General features: G+C 37.9%; 1 protein-coding gene across 1 annotated transcript in view; it reads right to left on the reverse strand.

The window, feature by feature from the left end:
* The window catches only part of FREM2 (FRAS1 related extracellular matrix 2), a 125,514-nt gene that overhangs the window by 42,935 nt on the left and 59,934 nt on the right, over nucleotides 1-22,645 (reverse strand). Inside the window, exons 3-6 of the mRNA XM_069881974.1 lie at nucleotides 18,121-18,267; nucleotides 15,692-15,922; nucleotides 12,940-13,065; nucleotides 11,797-12,048 (exon numbers count right to left, since the gene is read on the reverse strand). Coding sequence (XP_069738075.1) covers nucleotides 11,797-12,048; nucleotides 12,940-13,065; nucleotides 15,692-15,922; nucleotides 18,121-18,267 — 756 coding nt within the window. The remainder of the gene's footprint in view (nucleotides 1-11,796; nucleotides 12,049-12,939; nucleotides 13,066-15,691; nucleotides 15,923-18,120; nucleotides 18,268-22,645) is intronic.

A 22,645-nucleotide genomic window follows, 5' to 3' on the forward strand; every position in this document is an offset into this window, starting at 1 on the left:
TTAAATGAGAGGTACTCACATGCACAGCTTGCTAACTCTCAGTTTTCAAGGGCAAGGATTAGGCAATTCCAGGAGGTTTCTCAGCATAATGAGCATACAGAAAGAGAGGTGGAACTGCTCTTCCAATGCAGTGAATATAATCTGAGGAGATCTGGAAGCATTCCCTTCTACTCATTTACTATACAGAGTATGTAGATGACCTGCCTTAAACTAGATGAAAGATGTAAAAGAAAACGTTGCTGGTTTCTTGTAGTGTCATCCTAATGCTTGCTTTACAGCTGCTGAAGAATCCTCATGCACTATTTGTTCCTCTAGTCACAGCCAAACATAAAAATATCTAAGTTCTCAGTTAGCTTGCCTTGTATTCCAGATTTTTCACACTTTCGGAGGCATGTGTGTTCAATGAAAGACACATTCTGCATGGTTACCCATCCTAGGCAACAAATCCTTACAAATGTTTCCTAAGTTCATTTCCTGTAAGCTGTGTTAGTAGCTCCCCATGGGAAGTAGCAAAGCCAAGTTACTAACAACAGGGGAAGCATTGTCTTTCTCAGGTCATGGCTGGAAAACACTCTGCTCAATGACTGCAGGCTCACTTACAGCAGGTCTTTAATCTGGTAATCACTCTGGAGAAAGAGCACTGGAAATTTAATGGTTCCTCTTACTGAAATGAGAGGGAAGTTTTTTAAGAGGTTTTTTGTTCAGCCACACAGATTGCACTGGCATGAAGTTACAATAATCAGAGGAGAAAGGTTAGGAGCTTTAGTCCCAGGTTTCTTGGCACAGAAATGAAATCTTTGTCTCGCTTTTGTACTTACACAGTCAGGAGTATATATCAACTACAGCACTAGGCAGTCATCAAGCAGGAAAACACACTTCTCACGCTGTTAGAAATAGGTCTACCTTTAAACGTATATCAGATAATCAAGGAGAGATCACAAAAATATTTATTTCCAAGGAGGCTTTGTTTTCAAAATGATAGCCTTACATTGTGCCTTAGAGGCACATGCAAAAGAGTATGTTGGTTGTAAGATATTGTTACTAACCTGATTGCCTTCTATGACCTAGTGACTCGGCTGCTGGATGAGGGAAAGGCTGTGGATGTGGTCTTGTTGGACTTGAGTAAAGCCTTTGACACAGCTTCTCACAGCATTCTGCTTGGGAAACTGTCAGCCTCTGGCCTGGACAGGCGCACACTCTCCTGGGTGGAAAACTGGTTGGATGGCCGGGCCCAGAGAGTGGTGGTAAATGGTGTGAAATCCAGCTGGAGGCCAGTGACAAGTGGGGTTCCCCAGGGCTCAGTGCTGGGTCCAGCCCTGTTCAATGTCTTTATCAATGACCTGGATGAAGGCATCGAGTGCACCCTTAGCAAGTTTGCAGACGACACTAAGCTGGGTGGAAGCGTGGATCTGCTGGAGGGTCGGGAGGCTCTGCAAAGGGATCTGAACAGGCTGGACCGCTGGGCAGAGTCCAATGGCATGAGGTTTAACAAGGCCAAATGCCGGGTCCTGCACATGGGGCACAACAACCCCATGCAGTGCTACAGACTAGAAGTCTGTCTAGAAAGTTGCCTGGAGGAGAGGGACCTGGGCGTGTTGGTTGACAGCGACTGAACATGAGCCAGCAGTGTGCCCAGGTGGCCAAGAAGGCCAATGGCATCTTGGCTTGTATCAGAAATGGTTATTCTCCCTCTGTACTTGGCACTGGTGAGACCGCTCCTCAAATGCTGTGTTCAGTTCTGGGCCCCTCACCACAAGAAGGATGTTGAGGCTCTGGAGAGAGTCCAGAGAAGAGCAACAAAGCTGGTGAAGGGGCTGGAGAACAAGTCTTACAAGGAGTGGCTGAGAGAGCTGGGGTTGTTTAGCCTAAAGAGAGGGCTGAGGGGAGACCTGAAAGGAGGTTGTAGAGAGGAAGGTGCTGGCCTCTTCTCCCAAGTGACAGGGGACAGGACAAGAGGGAATGGCCTCAAGCTCTGCCAGGGGAGATTTAGGCTGGACATTAGGAAAAAATTTTCACAGAAAGGGTCATTGGGCACTGGAACAGGCTTCCCAGGGAGGTGGTTGAGTCACCTTCCCTGGAGGTGTTTAAGGCACGGGTGGATGAGGTGCTAAGGGGCATGGTTTAGTGTTTGATAGGAATGGTTGGACTCGATGATCTGGTGGGTCTCTTCCAACCTTGTTATTCTATGATTATATGATTCTATGATTCTATATGCAATGTGCCAGAATCAGTTTGGGCTGCCAGTGCAAATAACTTATATGGCAGGATAGACAGGACAAATACAAAAGAACAGTCTGTTCTGTGCTGACACCTTAATAAGCCTTAATATTAAAGTGATTTTCAGTGATATAGGCCTCCAATGAGAGATACATATAAGTGTATATATATATTTCTTTCAGGAGGACAGAAATAATAGAAGAAAACAAGAGGATCTGCTGCTTTGACACGTTTAGATATCAGAACTAGGAGAAGCAGTCATTATAATTGAACTCATGCTTTAACTTTTCTTGTGGTCTTGAACTGTTTATTCCTAAAACGTTTTGCCTTTCTTTTTTTCCATGCAAAGTACAAATGAGGCTGCCAGAGCTAGCAGAAATCTATTATGGTAACACAGAAGGTGCAAACCAGCGCATTGTAAGCTTACCAGCCCGTTCTGGTACAGTCTAGAAATGACAGTACAACGCTGAGTTGAAAATAATGAGCCCTTATGGTTGACACAGCCAATTAGCTTGGACATAACACAATAAAAACAGGTCTAGATTTAGTCTGAACCTGATTTGGCTCATACCCAGACATCATATACATCCCTACACAATGCTTACCTGAGTTTCAGTATCACAGGTAGAATTAAATAACTGAGCTGCTGAGTGTATATTTAACAAAAGAGACTCCACCCTTCTGATCTTGAAGTGGGTGAGTTGCAGACAGACCAATTAAGAACAAATGTTCCATTAGATTTGAGAAGGAATGGATATTTACTTTTTAACAGCAGTAAAGGTCAGCTTCTGTAATGTCTCTCATATATGCATGTTAATGGGAGCAAAAGAAAAGCTCAGAAATACTGTCCACCACAAAAAGTTTATACTATGATATTATCAAAGACAACTGCAACATCTGAAACTAGGTAGCACAATTCCACAGCTATTTACACATACTTGAAGCTACACAAGCAACTGAGCTTGCATTTAGTGCAATGAATTTAAATTGCCAAGTCATTTCTTCTGCTGAATGTTGTAAAAGCAGGGGTCAAGATTACAGTCAGACCTCAGTTCTGGAGCAGGTACCTATTGTGCTAATGCCAATAGCTTTTTATTTGATGTGGTCAAACCGGACTACTTTTCAAATTCATATGTTGTAATCTTAACAGCTTTCATCTTATTACATTGTTGTCATAGCTTTTGCAATCAAAAAGTAAATTCACCTCAGAATCAAAATTACTCGTTGCAGTCTAATTGCCACACACATTATCTCAAGCAAATAATGTCTGCATTTCCATTTGTCTCAACAGCCCATTTCTGTCTAGAAACTTACAGTGATTATTAAAAAGATACTGCAAACATTAGAACAGGTGAAAGGACAGACACAAATCAATGTAAACTTTCCAACCCCAGTTCTGTTTTCTAAGGAAAACACACATTTTTTTTTAATCTACAAAGGCAATGCCATACATTGGCTGGATTGGTTCATTGCTGAATTACTCTCATTTGACACAACTTAACTCAATAATGTCAGCAGAGTGAATTGAGATTAGTAACTGCTATAAATATTACATATGCACAACTTTTAATTAATTTATGACACATACTAATTCAGTATAGACCTTTACATTTTAACTCATCCTCTATGTTATGAGTGCATCTATGCTTCAGTTTCTCTACCTACAGTACCAGCACAAGCAGTATCTGTCTAGCAGGAGCATCTAACCTCTCTGCTACATGAATAAGTAAAACTCAAATGTGAGAAAATTAGCACGGCAAAGGAAGTAAACTACAGCCCTAGCTGCAAGACTGAGGTGGCAGTAAGACGGCTACCACGATACTCCATCTCGGGTCACCTATTCTTTCCTTTTTTTTGTTAGTCTCATCCCTGCTGCAAGGACAACCTGCAGTGTACTTCGCAGACTGAAGAACTGAGCTTATACTGATTCTGCTTAATGTCACGTTGCAATTCATAATGGTTCGGTAGTAACTAGAAGAACTACAGAGTATGCCTGAATCGTGGAGAGTAAAGACATTTGATTGCATGAAGCTATGCTTTAGCTCATCTTCTTCAAGAACAGTGCCTAGAAACTGAAGATTAATTTTTCAACAAGTAGGTAACTATTACGTACAAGATGGTAAGGAACAGTCTTAAGTTGTCTCCCAGCTATAACTGGCTTTTCAGCAGAAAGGCTAATGTGTGAGGTTGACTATTATAAATGACCTTCTCTTGGAAGCAATTAACTTAGCTTTGTTGATTTACTGAGAAGCATTGTTACCTTTCCAAAATAGTCAATTTACATAAATTTATATATGAAATAACGTATATGTGAAAATATTTATTAGTGGAAGTGGTATTGCTATGATCGTTTGCACAGCATACAACCTACAGACCTTGATATCACAGGAATGATCACAGATGTCAGAGAAGCTTTTCTTATGTCCAGATTCAGAGGAGAGAGGCTAAAGATTTTCCTGCTATAAGCTCCTATCACTTGCAAGTGGTTCAATAAGGCAGACAATTGCCTCATTTACCAATGTAAATAAAAATACAAAGATTAATAGCTGAAGAAACAAACACTTCGGAATTTGGGGACACATCCAAATGTGATGGTATTGCCTGCAGCAACCATCTGATTTTCACCTACCATTCTCCTACTGGCAAGACCTCCCACAGAGCATAAAACCCACTCAGAATCTTCTACATGTTTTATTCTAAAAAGAATACATTATTTTAATGTAAGAGGCCCAGGAAATGGCATAAGTAACAAATTCTCAATGAACTGATGAAACAGAGGCAGGCAGATAAATGGGAAGGCTTGGCAGTAGTACTTAAAATACACCACACACAAGGTACCTCACAAGAAGACAAAGTGTAAAGGTGCTCACAGTCAGTGATTCACACTTGAGATAACAAATAAAGACTCCTACAAACACAAATGGGAGAAGAAGCTGAGCAGTATTTCAGAAATCATGCTATATAAAGATATAGCATGGAGCAATTTCTAAATATGTTTTTCACATTTTAATTGAGTAATTAATTTACTCCAGGGCCTTGCAGAAAAAGCAGTCAGTAGAAATGGGGTGAGTGTAGCAAGTATATTGGCAAAACCGGGGGTTTTCTGATAACATTTTTTGATTTTTCTCTTCCAAAGTGTGTTCCTGACATATACACTCATATCAAAAAAAATAACCACAAGTTGAAAAATAAGTGCTACAGATGTTATCAACCTAGACTGCTTCAAGAACTTTGACACAGTTCCCCCCAACATTCTTACCTCTAAATTGGACAGATATGGATTTGATGAATGGACACAACTTGATTATCCAAATCTTAAACACACAAAGCACTCAGTAAGTCATTACATTAATTCCCTATGACTGCAAGCAACCCAGAACAAATGATTAATTTAGAATGGTTTGCTGGGCATTCATTACATTTTCAAACAGTCTATAATAAATAAAGATCTTTAATACAAAGACAAAAGTTGTAAAACCACAACATGCTACAGGAAGACAGGAGATAGAAAGATTTTTGATGTACTCTTGAGTAAAGTGTCATAAAACAATGATCCATCAGACTCCAGAAGACAATATCAGTATGTAAGAACACCATCTCATTAATCTAGTTTTAACAGAAAGTATCAATTGTCTACAGTTCACATAATTTTGTACTTTCTGTTCATCAAATATTTTATATTGAGTACAAAACTCAAAAGCCGTTTTCTAGATTTCAATACTCTCCTAGAAATATTACTGTAACTCACATAGAATTGTAATAATGCACATGTAAGCTAACCATTTAAGAACCTGCAATAGTGAAGGCTTGAAGATACACTGCTCCGCCATATAGTTCTCTATCGTAAAGAAGCCATCTGAAATAGATATGACAAAGTACCATCTGGACATGGTCTGTCTTCCTTTCCTATTAAAGGGATCCAGATCATAAGGTTAGACTATATACCTAGTTATTAAGCATCTAAGTGAATATGAGATTCATCTAACCATTTATATGGGTATATACGATGTGTGAGTGTGCACCTGCATACAGACACATCTAATAAACTGTCACTAACAGATAGTGCTAGGAAAGCAAATCATAAATGTGCCTGGCAGCCTCTATAGAATGTCCTGCTGATATGACATTAATTTATTTCTGTGGTAGACAGCAAACAACAACTTTGTAAAATCTTTAAGTCTATCATCATAAATTGAGCATTTTTCACTCTTTTGAACAGGTGATAAGAAACTATAAGTAATGAAAACTGGGAGTATAACATGTGTCATAAATTGGCTGTGTTCCACTTTTTCCTTTGATTAGTTGCCAATCTGGCCATCTGCCACAGATGGGGGAAAGGGGAGAGATCGTACAGAAATTTTACCTAATGAGAGGACAAAGGAAGTTAAAAGCTGCACAGAACTTCTGAGGCATCATACCCACAGGCACCGTAAAAATAGGAGAGGGAGAAAATAGTCAAAGATGGCTGTACAGAAGAAAAAAGAACTAGTTTATTATTTTAGTCACCTCCAGAGAATGGTAAAGGATACACGGCCAATTCACGACTACAGTCCATAATATAACACTGGCCATGCTCCTTCTACAGTGTTCATGTTGAAACTAGAACTGGACAAATAAGAGTGGCAGAAATTAAATACCAAGATCAATGAACCCAAACCATTCTATGATTCAATTTAGGTTACAACACACCTATTGTTGCATTGTTGAAAAGAAAATGACACATTTGATTGCCTGTCTCAAGGCCAGGGGAAACAGAGATTCACATAGCCTTGTGGGATAAAGATATCCTGACAAACCATGTTACTAATACAATATTTAATTATCATCAGCTGTATATTTGGCTCAGTACACACACTAAAGTTGATACTACATGCCTACTGTGACACTTAGTGCAAAGCATGTTATTTAGAATGTAGCATTGCAGGGCTGACTTTCTGCCTCTGTCAATATAGACTTTACTGTTCCAAACAAGCTGGACTAGACCTAGTAGCTACTGATGTAAAGAACATGGTCTAAGTATTTCCAGAGTTTAATTAACTGTAGGGGGAGTGACAGCAATCATTTTAAAGAAATCTCCAGAAGACCAGAGAATTAATCTGTTCTGTTTGACCTCTAACATTGGCTTTCTGCGTTATTGTACCATGATCATACCTTCACCCAGCGTGCTCAGCTGTAAAATATTCCTAGATAATGTTATGCTCTATCATGTGGATGATATGAATGATTGATTCTGTTGAGTAGATATACAGAAAATAGTAAGCAAACCTCCAACATAAACTTGAGTCCTTTGCTTTCCCAGCCTCGATGTAGAAATGTCAAGTACAAGTCTGAACAGCTTCTTGCCCATCTGATGTGAATGAAGTGGAACAAATGTATTTAATGTACTTCCTGCTGTGAACAGCATGAGGCTTCAACAATTCCACTAAGGCAAAATGACTGTGTGTCAGCCTGGCTGTAAGGCTATGTGCTCTCATGGCAACACTAAATACAGTAGCATGGAATTAAAATCACATGGGAAGAAAGACACTGACAAAAACTTGAAGAAAACGAAATAATTTTAAGTCTTCTTTTAGTTGCTTCCAGCCCTGCATTCATCAAACACCTGGTTTTTAAACATGATTACAAAACAAGAGTTTAAAATTTGCTCACAGTACAAAACAGAGCAAGAATGAGTCCAAAGCAGCAGCCTGATAGTCAAAACAAGCAGAACTTTGACTGCAAGTCTTGAAGCGTTTTGTATCAGACTTGTTATACAAAATAAAGCAACACTGCTAATGTTGGAACCAAATTACAGGCTTATCATTACCAGATGAAAACTAACAAAAGAGTTTGAGCTTATTTTTGTTTTATGTATGTGAAATGATTTCAGAGTCACAGTATTAGTTGGAAAAACAGTGTCTCCAGACTGATCTCGCTTAGGGATCAAGGCATTTGCATGGAAGACTGGGGTCTGATTGTTTTCAGGGTCCCCTCTCCTTAAGAGGAATGAAAAATGCACAGCATCCTTGTCTTCCTTTCCCTAGATGCATAATAATGATCCATTATGTAAAGTGCCTCTTCCAAATGAGCTTTAAGCTGAACTCTGTGCCCTCTATGCAGGACAGGTGTGTCCTGAGCCAATCAACTGACCTCACATTCTTCAAGGATTTCTGTTCATCCCCAAATCCTTGAAAGGCATGAAGACAAATAGTTCAGTTCATCAATTCTGGCAATATTGTGTAACAGTGCTGCTTGTAAATTTGGAATGAATGGCAAATTAAATTTCTAAGGGTAGGGTTTATACATACTGTCAGAAATCAAGGCATTAAGATGCACAAGGTACACACAGTGACTGATCTCACCAGTTTAGCTACTTATTCAAATGGGATGGTTCCTGGGAGTAAAACTCTCTTTTCATTAACTATATAAGGAACTTTGTATAACTTGCTTAAATAACATGTCTAAATGTACAGATGGCTAATATAAAGTGAGATTTCTACCACCTCAAAGTAGGTGATTTGCATAGGTCTTTGCCTTGCATGCTTTTCTTCCAGTGATTCACGATTAGTACCTGATTATCACCTCTGACTCAAACATCCATGTTTTGTTCATTTTTTTTAGTGCTTAAACTGAAGTGACACCTGTAACTTAGAATCCAAGATTTCTATGCACAACTTACTTTGTTGTGTAGTCCATTAACTTAATCTTTTTCATGTTTTCTTTCTGTCTACAACTTCAGAATATCACGAGAAGTCCCTTCCAACGTAAGAAACATACCAACAGCAGAACCAATTTTAAAATCACCTTTTCTTAATACATAAATACATGTGCATGTTCTAAATACTATGACTATTTTTAAGATTTAGCTTTGGCTGCACTGCACAACTGCATAATCCCCAATTAAAGCATTCAGTTGCCAGGAATTTCTTTAATATACTCTGGTTGACTACAAAGTTGAGCATACCTCTTTTACTTTTTGTTTACTGCCAGGATTGTACAGCAATTCAGCTGTTTTAGTTAAACCCTAGGGGGCTTCTCTAGAAAAAAAGAAGAAGAAAAGACTTTGATGATAGGTACTGAAAGTGAATGTTTCCTAATTAACTTGCATTGAATGCCAGAGGAGATAAGGTAATGTTGCTAGTGTTGACTTGACTTCCGTAAGAAAGATCTCATGTAGTAGTATTAAACTTTGACCCTTGGAGTTTGTACCTTTTGATCTGAAGAAGTCAATGGATGTTAATGCAGTCATAGTGCTTCGAGAAATCATAACTTAATGACATGTTGTGACATTTTTCCAAAGAAACTTTGCTAAGGGGAAGATGAATTTAAACAGACAATGAGAAAAACATATCAGTAAATGTGAGGTATAGAGACTAACTTGGGCTACAGAATTTACCATGACAACATTATCATAGCTCACAGACTATTATACATGTGCTAAAGCCTTTACCAATCTCCATCTTAGGTGCTCTCTAAATTAAATTTTATTTTAAAAGCTAAAGAAACTTTTGCTTTATTTCACTTAGCATACTGTTTTAACTTACTGAAATTAATTTTGTGTATTGGAAATAATAATAACTAACACTACTTAAAATACCCTCCTTATTTTTGAATGATTTCAATGCTGACTGCCAGGGTGTTAAATCAGTCATACTTTACTCGTAAATGAATTGTCAGTAAGTTTTTGAATGCTGTGGATTGGGTTTTTTTTTGTGGGAGTACATTTACTAATACAGAAAGCTAAAAAAGAACTCTGTTGCATCATTTCAAATAAGACATATGCAACGTTTTGGGTGCAAAAAGACATGTGTCTGTTCATTAAAGTGATCAAAACCCACCCCTCAAAGCACCCTTATCTTTCAATATCCAAATAATGTAGACGTTTCAGTTGTTACATAATTAATGTGTTCTGCTTGAATTTCCCAAACACTTCTCCTTGTCACTTTCTGTAATATACCTGATAAGATTATTCATATTTGTTAAATAATTCCTGTTCAAAATGTTGTAGCATTAAGGCAAGTTATGCTCACAAATGCAGGGAATATGAGAATTAAAACTGAATGGTAGCATACAAAACAAAGTATTTATCATGATTTCTAATGGTAATGTGAAAATAAAGGAGATAACCTTGTTAACTTCCCTAATATGTTGTGGAGTTTCATAAACTGCTAGTTTCTGTACTGTGTTTAGATTGGTTAATTTCATAATTTTGTATTCAAAGTCACTCTAGGTTACTGTTAAAATGACTTTATAAGCTGATGAAAGACAGTACCTTATTTTAAAAACTAAAAAAAAATATGTGGAAGTTTTCTTACAGGCACTGAGATTCCCGCTGAAGCTATATGCTCCAATATCAGCTCATCTCTACTTTTCATATCTGATCTGTCATTTTATAATAAGTGTTATTTCCCACTCTTGTACTTATTAATGTTATATGATGATTCAAGTGCTTCACAAAGAAAACAAAGTCATCTCTGTCACAGGATTACATGTGAGGAATTTTAGGCAGACTGAGTATTTACACTGCAATTAGGTGGATGTCAGCTTCCTGCCTTTAAGAGCTGCCTTTTATATCCTTAACTAGGGAGAAATCACTGTGCTGATAATAACCCTCCAGCTTGGCATCAGACTTTCAAAGAGTATTGTACTATCTAATTTCTCACATTCATCTTTAGGAAATATGACACTGTCACAATAGGTGGTTTATGGCCTCATGGAGAGGACTAAAATAGCTTATCAGTATTCGTCCCACAGAACTACAGTTGAGGTGTAAGCCTCCAAACTCCATGCAAAAATGAGGGCAATGGTACCAGGGAACCTTTTTCGCTACTGCTCGTGCAAAGACAGTTGCCACACCAATGCTAGGAACACTGAAAGTAAGGCTTGAAGCTGTAATTATATTTACATGTATTTTTCAAAGTAGTTGGTAACACAGTGTGCTGATTCTACTATTCCTTAGTCACAGAGCTCTCTCTAATTGACAACTTTCAATGCATTACATGAATACTATTGACTACTTGAACAAAGGACATTATGCGTTAGCACTTCCTTATAGGGGGCATTTCTAAATCAACATTACTATCTTTTGATTATTTGTTGTATTAAAAAAAAAAACCACGAGAAGCATATATGGACACTTCTAGGCAGACCTTTAAATGCTACATCAAATCAGAAGGAATATAGATTGCCTCTTAGCAGCTGCCAAATGGCTTCTGGTCCATCAGAGCCTCTAGTATGGCCCTTTAGACCATAAAGCAATAGATCTGAAGACTTTGTGGATGCGACCTCAGAATCACACACACAAAGGTGCCTGTGTAGTGTGACATTTGGATTACAGATGTTACTGTGATAAAATGGAAAGGGGCATCTCCTCACTCCTAATCGCTGCTCATGTGATTATCTCAAACCATAATATATCAACACTAAATACTTTAACACACCCACATAGCTTTCTAATAGTATTTTCAAATCTCAGGATGGAAGCAGCATGTGTTCGCAGACCAGGAAGAAGAGCAAAAATCCAACTTCCAATTTCAGTGTGATGCTACCTGTTCTTTCTGTGCCGGGCTGGAAATATCACGTTATTACATGATATCTTACCATCATCCTTGTCAGGCACAATGGTAATTCGAGTGCTTGGGAATTCCACACCAATTCTTCCACCCATCGGCATACTTAGTAAAACATCAAAGGTCTCTGCTTCTTCATACAAGGAATCATCTATGATGACAATCCGACACATTTTTTCTCGTTCATCTTTATCAAAACGTAGAATACTGTTGTGATCCTCAGGCCTGGATATGTAGTCAGAGTAAGAAAGTACAGAAGTTGGAGCAGTGCCAGATGCTGTTCCTGTGGCATAAATGGAAAACAGTCACCTTACATACTATTGTCATAATGATCCCCTCACACAGGCTGAATTTTATTTTCATTATCTTTTAATTTCTGTTTACTTTTAGGTGATAAGATGAGCTGAAACCCCTGACTAGGCTACATTTCTGAGTTCCCTGGACAAAATACTCCTGTATATGATGCAAAGCAAGCACATCACTCCTCAAATTCACTGAAGTTTTTCCATCACAAAGAATATTGTAGTCTATCACAAGAGACACAGACTGACAAAGGAGACTGTGAGTATTACCAGTTAAGTCTTAGTATATTTTACCCACTGAAGATATCAATGTACCAGAAATTAACAACAAAAAGATAGAATTTGATGAAAACAAGTTCTTTTGATTCCAGATCTCCTTACAAAAACTGTTGATTTATCTTTCCTGATGAAAAAAAAATAATAAAAGCACCGGTGTAGAGTCCCCTTGCTCTGTGGATATAGCTAATTGGAAATAGAAAGATAGTGGAAGAAGAAACATGGCAATTAAGCAGTATTATTTTATACAAGTTTTTTCAAGATGCAAACAACTCATCTCATCACTTTCAGGTATATGGGGCTGCATATAAAAATCTTGCCAAATGATAAAGAACACAGATCCTCTTCACCTTCTAACAAGTAGTAGGAATTAGGAACATAATTTTTCAATAATTAATTTTTCAATAATTAATTTTTCAATGATACTCTGAGATTGCAAAAATGAATATATTTCCAGTTAAGACAGAAGATATTTAGATGAAAAAGTAATTAACAGAGTTATTAAGAACTTCATTATGCAATAGTGGGAATAACTATTTTTTCTTTTCTGCCTCTCTTCCATTTTTGCCTTTTTTTTCTATAGTAGATTCTGTTACCTTGATGTGTGTAACAGATAACCATCAGTTCCTGGCTTACATCTCCACTTCTTCTGACTGGAATAAATAATTCACCAACATCTTCTTCAATAGTATAGGTGGGCTGAGGAATAAAGACAGTTGATTCTGCAAAGAACAGGCAGATTTGCTTATGTAGATTTAAGGCCTCATAAAGTCACCTGTAAAATAACTAGGAGCATTTCAGCATATTCCAAAGTGCAACAAGTATGTCATGTTTATCAGCAAAGGCACTAAAATTTAAGAAAAACTTGGAGAGTAAGAGAATTACAGTTTCTTACTCTTTCAGAAATGGAAAAGAAATTCAGTTCATTAGGTCTGAATTCACAAGTCCTTACTAAGTAGTCTCTGAAGTGACTAATTTGCTTATCTAGGGTTAATGGTGCAAGACAGTGTTTGGAGAATTTGTCCACAAGGTCCATATTTTTATCATTTCCATGGTATTTAATTTCTATCTCTTAACTACAGAAGTATCTGATTTGGACATTTGATTTGAATTGGCTACATGTCTACACTCATGTTTCACTCAAAAGAGACCTAAGACCTAGACAATACAGTCAGTGGAGTCTGGAGAGCAACAATCTCCCCCTTCCCCCCCGCCATTCTATCAGACCGAAGAATGTCAGATCAGTCTTTCAGGGGAAAAAAACACTAAAATGCATTTTAAAATCCTTCATTATCTTATCCTCATATAAACAGATTTCTGAGTTTTATGCTGCTACTGGGACACAGGATCAATTTTGTTCTTATTGTATCAAAAACTAAGACAAAAAGTAGTTATGAATATAATTTAAAAGCGCCTTTAAAGTTTCATTAACTGACTGCAATCCAAACATAATTCTGTATAATACCAAATCAGGCCATTCAGCTGACTGCACAAAGCAAACCTTTTCATTATTTCAGAGTACTTTGGCAAACAATGTTCTGAAAATTGTCATGTGACTTCTTTGAAAACATGTTCCAGGTTTTATTTCTCCAGTTAGAAAATACTACTAGCACAACCTAAGGTCAAAATCCTGCCTGAAAAATGCTGTAATTCAGGTTTGATAAGATGTAGAAACTTTCACTATTCCAGCAAGTCAAAAACTCAGTGTGAAAAACACTAAATCCATACCTGTTTGTTTCACAGTAAACCAGAAGGGAACATTAAAAAAACCCCAATTTGTTCCTTTTATTTCACCCTTTAGAATTAAGGTGAAAAAATGAAAAACTCTATCCTTCAAAAAAAATCAGGAATATGGTTTGCTCTGTTTCCTGTCTTTCTCATGACTATCCAACTAGGAGTAAAATAAGAATATAAAAGTTTAAAAGACCTTATGAACAACATAAAAGCTCAGAGAAGAACGATTTACATAATCTCAGCTAGAATAAGAAAATACATCCTTATGCAATCTCTTTTTGCAATAAAGATTAACTAAAGTCCTATAGACCAAGGGGCTGGTACAGCTTTTCAAACAAGCTCTCTATTTTTGTGCTAAGACTACACTATTCAAATAAATGAGTTTTAAATCATTTTAATTGGAAGCAAAATAAAACTTTTGATGGTTCCAATTCAGTTAGCATCTGAAGTTGTATACCCTATGCTTTAAAAGATTATTAGAAAATCCAGTCTTTCCCCTCAAAGTTCTCTCTCTTTTTCCTGTAGATATTCCTTGACTTGCAGCTGTGCATTTGATTTTCTCCGATGCAACTTTACTTTATGTATATTTACTACAAATTCTCTGGAACTGTAAAAATTTTGTCGTAATATAAGGAATAGGAAAAAAAATCGTTAGCATTAACAAGACTCAAACAATTAATTTACATTGTTATCTGAATGATGATAGAGAAGATAGAGATTTTTAACACATTTTCAAGTAATTTTTGTGTCTCATACATAGTGCTTTTCAAATTAACCACTATTTTTCTCAGTGACTAAATATGAATGTCAGATAACCTCTGGTTTAACTTGCATTTGTAACTAGGAACTAAGAAGCTTCTGACAGTTTTTCTGCCCAGTCCTCTTCAAATGCTGATTAGGGAAGACTGCAGAAAGCAAACTGCTACACTCATTCAATGCTTGAAAGATTCCTCAAGGACAGTTTTGTGTGACCACGGCCCATGTGTTCTAGAGTCCGGATGCAACTGAAAAGCAAAGCCAAAGAACAATTCTACTTTTTTTTTTTTTTTACTCAGCTTCTTTCTTCATTTACATTTAACCATATTTTTATGTGCTCTTGACACGGCTTGTGCTGTACTTGGCCTGGTAAATCTGACCCTTACTGAACTTCTCAGCTCGATAGTAAGGCCTAACCATAGCAACTAGTAAGTTTAAAGACCCAAACTTATTTGGACCAACCAACGTGGCCTTCCCTATACCATCCTCTTCCACAGGAATTATCATGGGACAGTAAATCAAGTCAGCCTCCAGCGACCTGTGCAAGTACACTGTTTGCAAACACATTGAACTGAAAACCTATTATATCTAAAATGAAAACAAAATCAAGCAAAAAAATCTAGAAATAATATATCACAGAAAAAATGCAAGTATTTCATCAAAGCATGCTACCTTAGTAGCATGGGTGAAACACTTCAAGTGACAGAGGTCAAAGGCTTCTCAATGCCCAAGACTGTGTTCAGAAATATTCCGAGGAAAAGTAAGCTTTGCTATTCCCTGTTACTCATAACATTTTCCCTCCAGTTCATCTTTTGGTATACGCACATACTGGCAGCATGGTTCTGGAAAGGTTCTTACCATCTCCTGGGTCAATAATTTCCACCGTGGATACATCAGGAAATTCCAGAACTGCCATGACAGGCTCAGAAAGAACAATTTGAAAGGATTCAGATTGTTCATGTTCACCATCACTCAAAATCCGCACTCGCCATGTAGCTAAGGTTTGGCCAGGATTAAACTGCACCTGTTTCTGGGCTTTTCCTCTGAAGTCTTTATCTTTCTTGGCAGTACCGTCTCTGGTGCTAATACCTGCCAAAATCAGAAATTCAGGTCATTAAAAAAAATACCTTGTAACCTTTCCATCATTAATTAATCTTCAAAAAAAAGAAGTTTTAGAAAAATAGACTTTTCACAACTTGAGAGTTTTCAAGCCAACTGTGTTACTCTTGATCAATTTTATATTGCTGTCACACATAGAGGTGGAGACACATCAATTAACATTATGAAAGGCAGTTTAGACAAATGTAGCCAAAGCTGAATTATTATACGAGAAAACCTCTACATTCACAGAGATTACAATCAAGTTTCCATTTCTCCATAATTCAACCATGGATGCCCAAAGGGGCTACAGACTTCCTCCCCCCGCCAATGCAACTTTAACATACTGGGTTCTCTTCTGTTCCAGAACATCTAAATAACATGCTCCCTGAAGTCCTCAGAAATATACTTCTCTTAGAAGAAGAAAAAAAAAAAAGCGAAAACACACCTGGAAAGTTCAGCCTTCGAGGGGAAAGCTAAGGAAAGCACAAAGACATGAAGGAAGTAAAACATACGGAATAAGGATGTGGAAAGATGTACCATATGAATTGTTGTGGTCTTTTGCTATTACAGAAAGGATTTTTTTTTTAATTTATTATCCTCTTATTCAGTACTTGCATAGTGACAATCAATAAACCAAGCCAAGTTGAAACTGCAAAGCCAAGGGACAAAATCCAATACAGCTCATCACGCTAAGCCAGAACAGACCTTACAGCCTTACAGAACTCATGCATTTGGTCTCTGTTTGAACCCCACAAGACCACTCCCAAAGACCTTTCTCGGGATATGAGAAAAACTTTAAAACTTTTCCCTTCTCTGCCTTTTTCTTCCAACTGTATTTTTTAATGTATTAAAACATATCAACTTTCTCAACAAACCTCAATTTTCTTGACTCTTGCTTGTAACTCCTCCTAACTGCCACAGCCAATATTTCATATAATTTCTACAGCCCTTCCCCCACTTTGGCACTACATATTGACCCAAAAGGTCAGTAAGCATCTTAACCAATATCTTTTATGTTCTTTCCAGCTCTATAACTCCATTTTGCAGGACTAAGGTAGTCAGAGGCAAGTTAATCTAACTGCTTTTGCTGGACTTTGACTCAGCTCAATTCAGAAACTGAATCCATAGGTAGAAAAATTTGCAAACACTATTTGAAGGATCGTAAGTCCAATCAGTAGCTGTTCTAGAAATTAATTTAAACAACACATCCTCAACTTTATATTTAATTAATCTTTTATTCTTTTATTAATTTTAAAGAAATAGATTATTAAAGTAGTTCCCTGTTGAAACCATTGCCTTTTAAGTTAAAACCAGCTAGTCATAGTTATAGCACCTACATTCCTTAAATCTCATGCCAAAATAGGTTGACAAGCTACATCTTAAAACCTGAAGCTTAGATTCTTATTCAGAAAGAGAGTTAAATAGAAACCTGATTTCTAAGCATGAGGTTGTTCTCTCTGCTAGGTAAATGCTTGCATATGTCTGCAAAACCAGTCCTAAATCGCCTTTTCTAAGAAGTGTATGCTCACCATAGGTTTTGACATAACAGTGTACAAGGAAAATACTCCCTGGTCAAAAGGCATCACTAGGAAGAGAATGGGAAAACACCCAAGGGGTAGAGACAGGTGTGAGGTTGCAGAATGTGATAACATGATCTTTTTTTTGCCTTTTCACTCCCCAGACATTGCAAACAGCTTTCAACACCTCCTGTATTAGACTCAGTTGACTGCCAACATTGAGTGAATAAAATGAGCCTAATGCTCATCGCTGCTACTCAGACCAGCTCACAACAGCCTTTCTGGAAAGTGATGTATGTTTATTGCTGTCTTTTGAATTGCTACAACTGCATTTTCTCATTACAAAACAAATAAAATCTGCATGGGAATTGCATTCTGTGAAACCAATACAATACTGGTATCCACCAAATCAAAGAAAGTGGGACTGGATCTTGGCTTGTTAAGTTGAAAACTATTTGCAGAAGTTGAAAAAAATAAAAATGTCATCATATTACTAAAGAAATAGCTAGCATAGCATAAATACTTGCTTTAATAAATAAACATACTACTTTGATTCTAGCATGCTTAGTATCAATCATCAGTAAAGTGCTATATTTATATTGAGGTATTTTATCAGTTAGCTAGCAAGTCAACTATAGAAGCAATTGATAAGGCTAAGATTGAACTTACTTATAAAAGAAGTTTCTCCCAGGTAACCTCTCCGTTTAAGAACAACATCAAGATATTTGGAGTCTTCATTTACTAAATAATACTCCTTTTCTAAGGAGATCCATGCCCAGTTTAGGCGAAAATGTTGATTCATCAGCCTATTGCCTCCTGCAAAACAAAATGATTAAGATATGTTTATTCACTATTCTTTTTTGTTGAATTATACTTTGTCTTTTGAGGTTAGTGCAACCTCTATCCTGGGTAAAACATATATTATAATAGACACTGCAATCCAAAGGTTTTTAAGATTTAAAACCAAAAATTAACAAGAACTCAACCATGATAAATTTGGTACATATATGAATAAGTTTATCTTATATGCATACAAAATAGTCACATTCATTCCAGGATATGCTAATTTTGTTTTGGTTTGGTTTGGTTTTTTTAAGCAAAAAAGAACCAGAACTAATCAAAATATATGGGATGTTCTTTTTAGAAATTACAAAAATTTTGGATGATCCAAGTTTATGCAGAACTGTATTGTTATTTCCAAATAACACGCAAGGTACTACATCACACAGAACTTCTTTGATATGATCAGACTGCCAGAAACACTGGAAGACCTATATTATCCTGAAAGACTGGAAATCGTATCTACCACCTTTTAGACTGTATTTACCCATGTAACCTGCTATTAAAACTCAGTATTTTGTTCACTAAATCTAACAATTTCTGCTCTTTTTGGTTCAGAACTAATGTATCAGCATTGCATGATTTTAGGAACAGCTTTCACATCTTACCAGGAAATGTTTTCAACAAGATTAAGTATCCTTGATACACGTCACAGCTTATAGCTATACTGATGCCCTCCTAAGCTTACACACTTGTAAATGTGGGGTTAAGTACAATTGACTGTGTCACTTACAGAGATTCAGGGACTTACAAATGCTTACTGGAATTATCTTAAACTATTTTGCAATGACCTATCTTTAGAACGATGAATGCTCCCAACTGAGTAAGCTGCTGAGATGTGTTTTGAGAGTCAGTTTTCAATAGACCAAAAGACATCATAAAGAATTCTTTTTTACACAGACACAGCTGTAGCACCGTACTCCTGGTGAAGAAAGCGGACTCCAGAAATTCTTTGCAAGGTCTCTACCATAGAATCAGCACAGAAGCTTCCTTGCAGTCTCATTGAACACAGATGGTTTCTGTGACTCAAACACTGCAAAGAGAAAGCTTAGTACAGCAAGCAGTACACTTACCTAAGGAAAATGAATTGTTAACATGGACCAAATCAGCACTTCTGGCTGACAGCTGATCATGTTGATGGCATCGTCCTTAAGATGAAGACCATATTTCCTCTTACAATAATAGAAAGAAACTTCATTGTTCTCCTCAAACAAAAAAGTCCATATATTTACCACCTGAACTAGGCTACGTTTTTTGAAGCTAGAGCAATACAGGAATCCAGGAGGCATCCTGCTAAGTCTTGGACAGAATGATATGGGTGCCATTTAAATCCAACTTCAAGACATTTTGCACTGGCCTAAAATCTGAGTGTGTATCAGCCTGATCTCTCACTTCCAGCAGAAATGAAGTTGTTGCGTCTACAATTAATGTGATTTCTACAACTGTAAACCAGAAAGCTTATTGAAATGAGTGGCTTCATGCTGTTTATCTTATTCTAAAAAAGGCAGTCCAGATAACACAAATGCAAACACATGGCATTCTAAGGTCCAGTTTAAAATGCTACTTTTTTTCAGTTGTAAAGGTAATAGCTAAAAAGGGCTAGCATTTGTTTCACTGGCTATAAACCACGTATTTGTACAACAGACTGAATATCTCAAACTAGATTAACGCATTTCTGAGAAAATGTAGCATAGCATTAGTTTCTCATGTACAGTTTACCTCCATCTGTTCACTGATTTTCCACAGCAAAAAGGCATTTCTTGTCAGTGTAGAGATTCCGGATGCCACAGATGAAAGACCATTGTGAACCAAGTCCTGTATAACATCCTATTGGATGTGTTTGTTATTACTCAGGAAAATACTCTAAATTCTATATCAAGAACAAAATAACCTGTTCATCTCACTCAAGGCAGATGCTCACTCAGCAACTGACAGCTGTTGTATAAGGTGTGAACAGGTGGATCACCTCCACAGCCTGATGGCAGAGCTGCAAGAGGAGGTAGACAGGCTAAGGAGCACAAGAGAGTCTGAACAAGAAACAGACTGGTGGAACCACACCGTGAACTTTCTCAAACACAGAGACAACTATCCAAAAGAGCTCCTGCTGAAAGGGATTCGGTATCTTCCCGCCATCAGGATGTAGGCAGGGTAGCAAACTTTTGGCTCTTCAAGAAGTTAGTCAGTAAGACCCCCTGGGATATGGTCCTCAGGGGCAAAGAAGCAGAACAGAATCAGCAAATATGTAAGGATGCTTTTGTAGAACGTCTTATGAGAAGAGGCTGAGGGTACTGGGGTTGTTTAGCCTTGAGAACAGGAGGCTGAGAGGAGGTCTTATCGCTCTTTACAAAGGAGGTTTTAGAGAGATGGGCCTTGGCCTCTTTTCCCAAGTGACAGGTGATAGTACGAGGGGGAATGGACTCAATCACAGAATCACTGGGTTAGAAAAGACCCAAAGGAAAATTGAGTCCAACCATTCCTATCAGCCACTAAAGCACGCCCCTCAGCAACTCATCCACCCATCCTTTAAACACCTCCAGGGAAGGTGACTCAACCACCTCCCTGCGTAGCCTGTTCCAGTGCCCAATGACCCTTTCTGTAAAGAATTTTTTCCTGATTTCCAGCCTGAATCTCCTCTGGTAGAGCTTGAGGCCACCTGGGAGAAGAAGCCAGCACCCTCCTCTCTACAACCTCCTTTCAGGTAGTTGTAGAGAGCAATGAGGTCTCCCCTCAGCCTCCTCTTCTCCAGGCTAAACAACCCCAGTTCCCTCAGCCGCTCCTCATAAAACTTGCTCTCCAGCCTCCTCAGCAACTTTGTCACTCCTCTCTGGGCATGTTCCAGAGCCTCAACATCCTTCTTGTGGTGAGGGGCCCAGAACTGAACACAGGATTCAAGGTGCAGTCTCACCAGTGCCGAGTACAGAGGGAGAAGAACCTCCCTGGACCTGCTGGTCACGCCGTTTCTGATACAAGCCAAGATGCCATTGGCCTTCTTGGCTACCTGGGCACACTGCTGGCTCATGTTCAGTTGCTGTCAATCAACACCCCCAGGTCCTTCCCCTCTGGGCAGCTTTCTACCCAGTCTTCTAGTCTGTAGCACTGCACAAGGTTGTTGTGCTCCTAGTGCAGGACTCGGCATTTGGCCTTGTTAAACCTCACGCCATTGGTCTCAGCCCAGCGGTCCAGCCTGAAGGAAAAGCTCCTAGCAGAGTTGGCATCTTTTTTGACAGAAGAGACTCCAGCCATGGGATTGAAAGCAATAGTAAATCCAGCATCATTTTTTCTACTGCTCAAAGATCTAATTGTTTAAATATATTGTGTAGGCACGCAATATACAGATTACTTTTATTCAATTAGAAATCCATTAAAATGCTTCACCTTTATAAGTCTTTTACAATGGACTCTAATCACTAAAATAACTTGCTTCCTTCTGCACTCTCCCTGCCACTGTAACTCAATATTTTTGCAGAACAACCAAAATCAACCCCCTAAACTAGCCTCTAGTGATTAGTGACTTACACAATGCTTTCTCTGACTTCTCATGAGAAAACACACGCTTCCCAGCATTATGGATTTGGTTTGCCTGGAGTGTAATTGCTGGTATCCAATGAACTGCAGACAGTTTCCATCTTTCAGTAGTTTCTGTTACTTTTTTTATGCTACTGTTTTATGTCTACCCCCAAAAATCAAATGGCTGCATTTGCTAGGCCTCATACTAAGCAAATGCTTGAAGTCACACAGCAGAAAAACTAGCTGAGTACTGTATAGATGCTTTGTTATAGAAAGGGAAGGGGAAGTGAGAGAAGAGACATGAATGTAAAGGCTAGCTAGTGCATATTAGATTTTGATCCTAGTAAAATTCAACTAAGCACAGTCTGGAGACTCACGCGGGGTAAATTTATGGAGTTCCCAATTCCAGCCTCTGCCTGGTTCTTCTGAAGGACATTAAGTGGATTCTAATTAGGACATTAACCAGATTTTAATTTAAGGAAACTCTGGAAGTAAACATGCACTGGGTCTTCAGTCACTGTATTTATTTAAATTAATTTCAGTCTAGAAAATGGTCACAATGTTCTTCCTCCTGTTGGCTGCACCAAGAGCTTTTGAGCTTTCGAAGAAAAGACTAAAGCATCTAGAGAAGCCTAATATGAATCACCAAAAAAAGATGAAGGAACACAGTGTGTGTTTGAAAGCCTTTATAGATAGTAAGCTGTTAGCTTTGTAACTGATTTCAAGAGAGTCTAAAAGATCCACTTGCTGTTTGCGGATTTTGTGCTGTAAAGAAAGGACTAGCTTTGCAGAATGCTAAACGCTTCCATTCTCTACACAGCTCCAATGGTGAATATGTAAATAATTT

This window comes from Phaenicophaeus curvirostris, chromosome 1 (assembly GCF_032191515.1).
Source record: "Phaenicophaeus curvirostris isolate KB17595 chromosome 1, BPBGC_Pcur_1.0, whole genome shotgun sequence".
NCBI classification, from domain to species: Eukaryota; Metazoa; Chordata; class Aves; order Cuculiformes; family Cuculidae; genus Phaenicophaeus; species Phaenicophaeus curvirostris.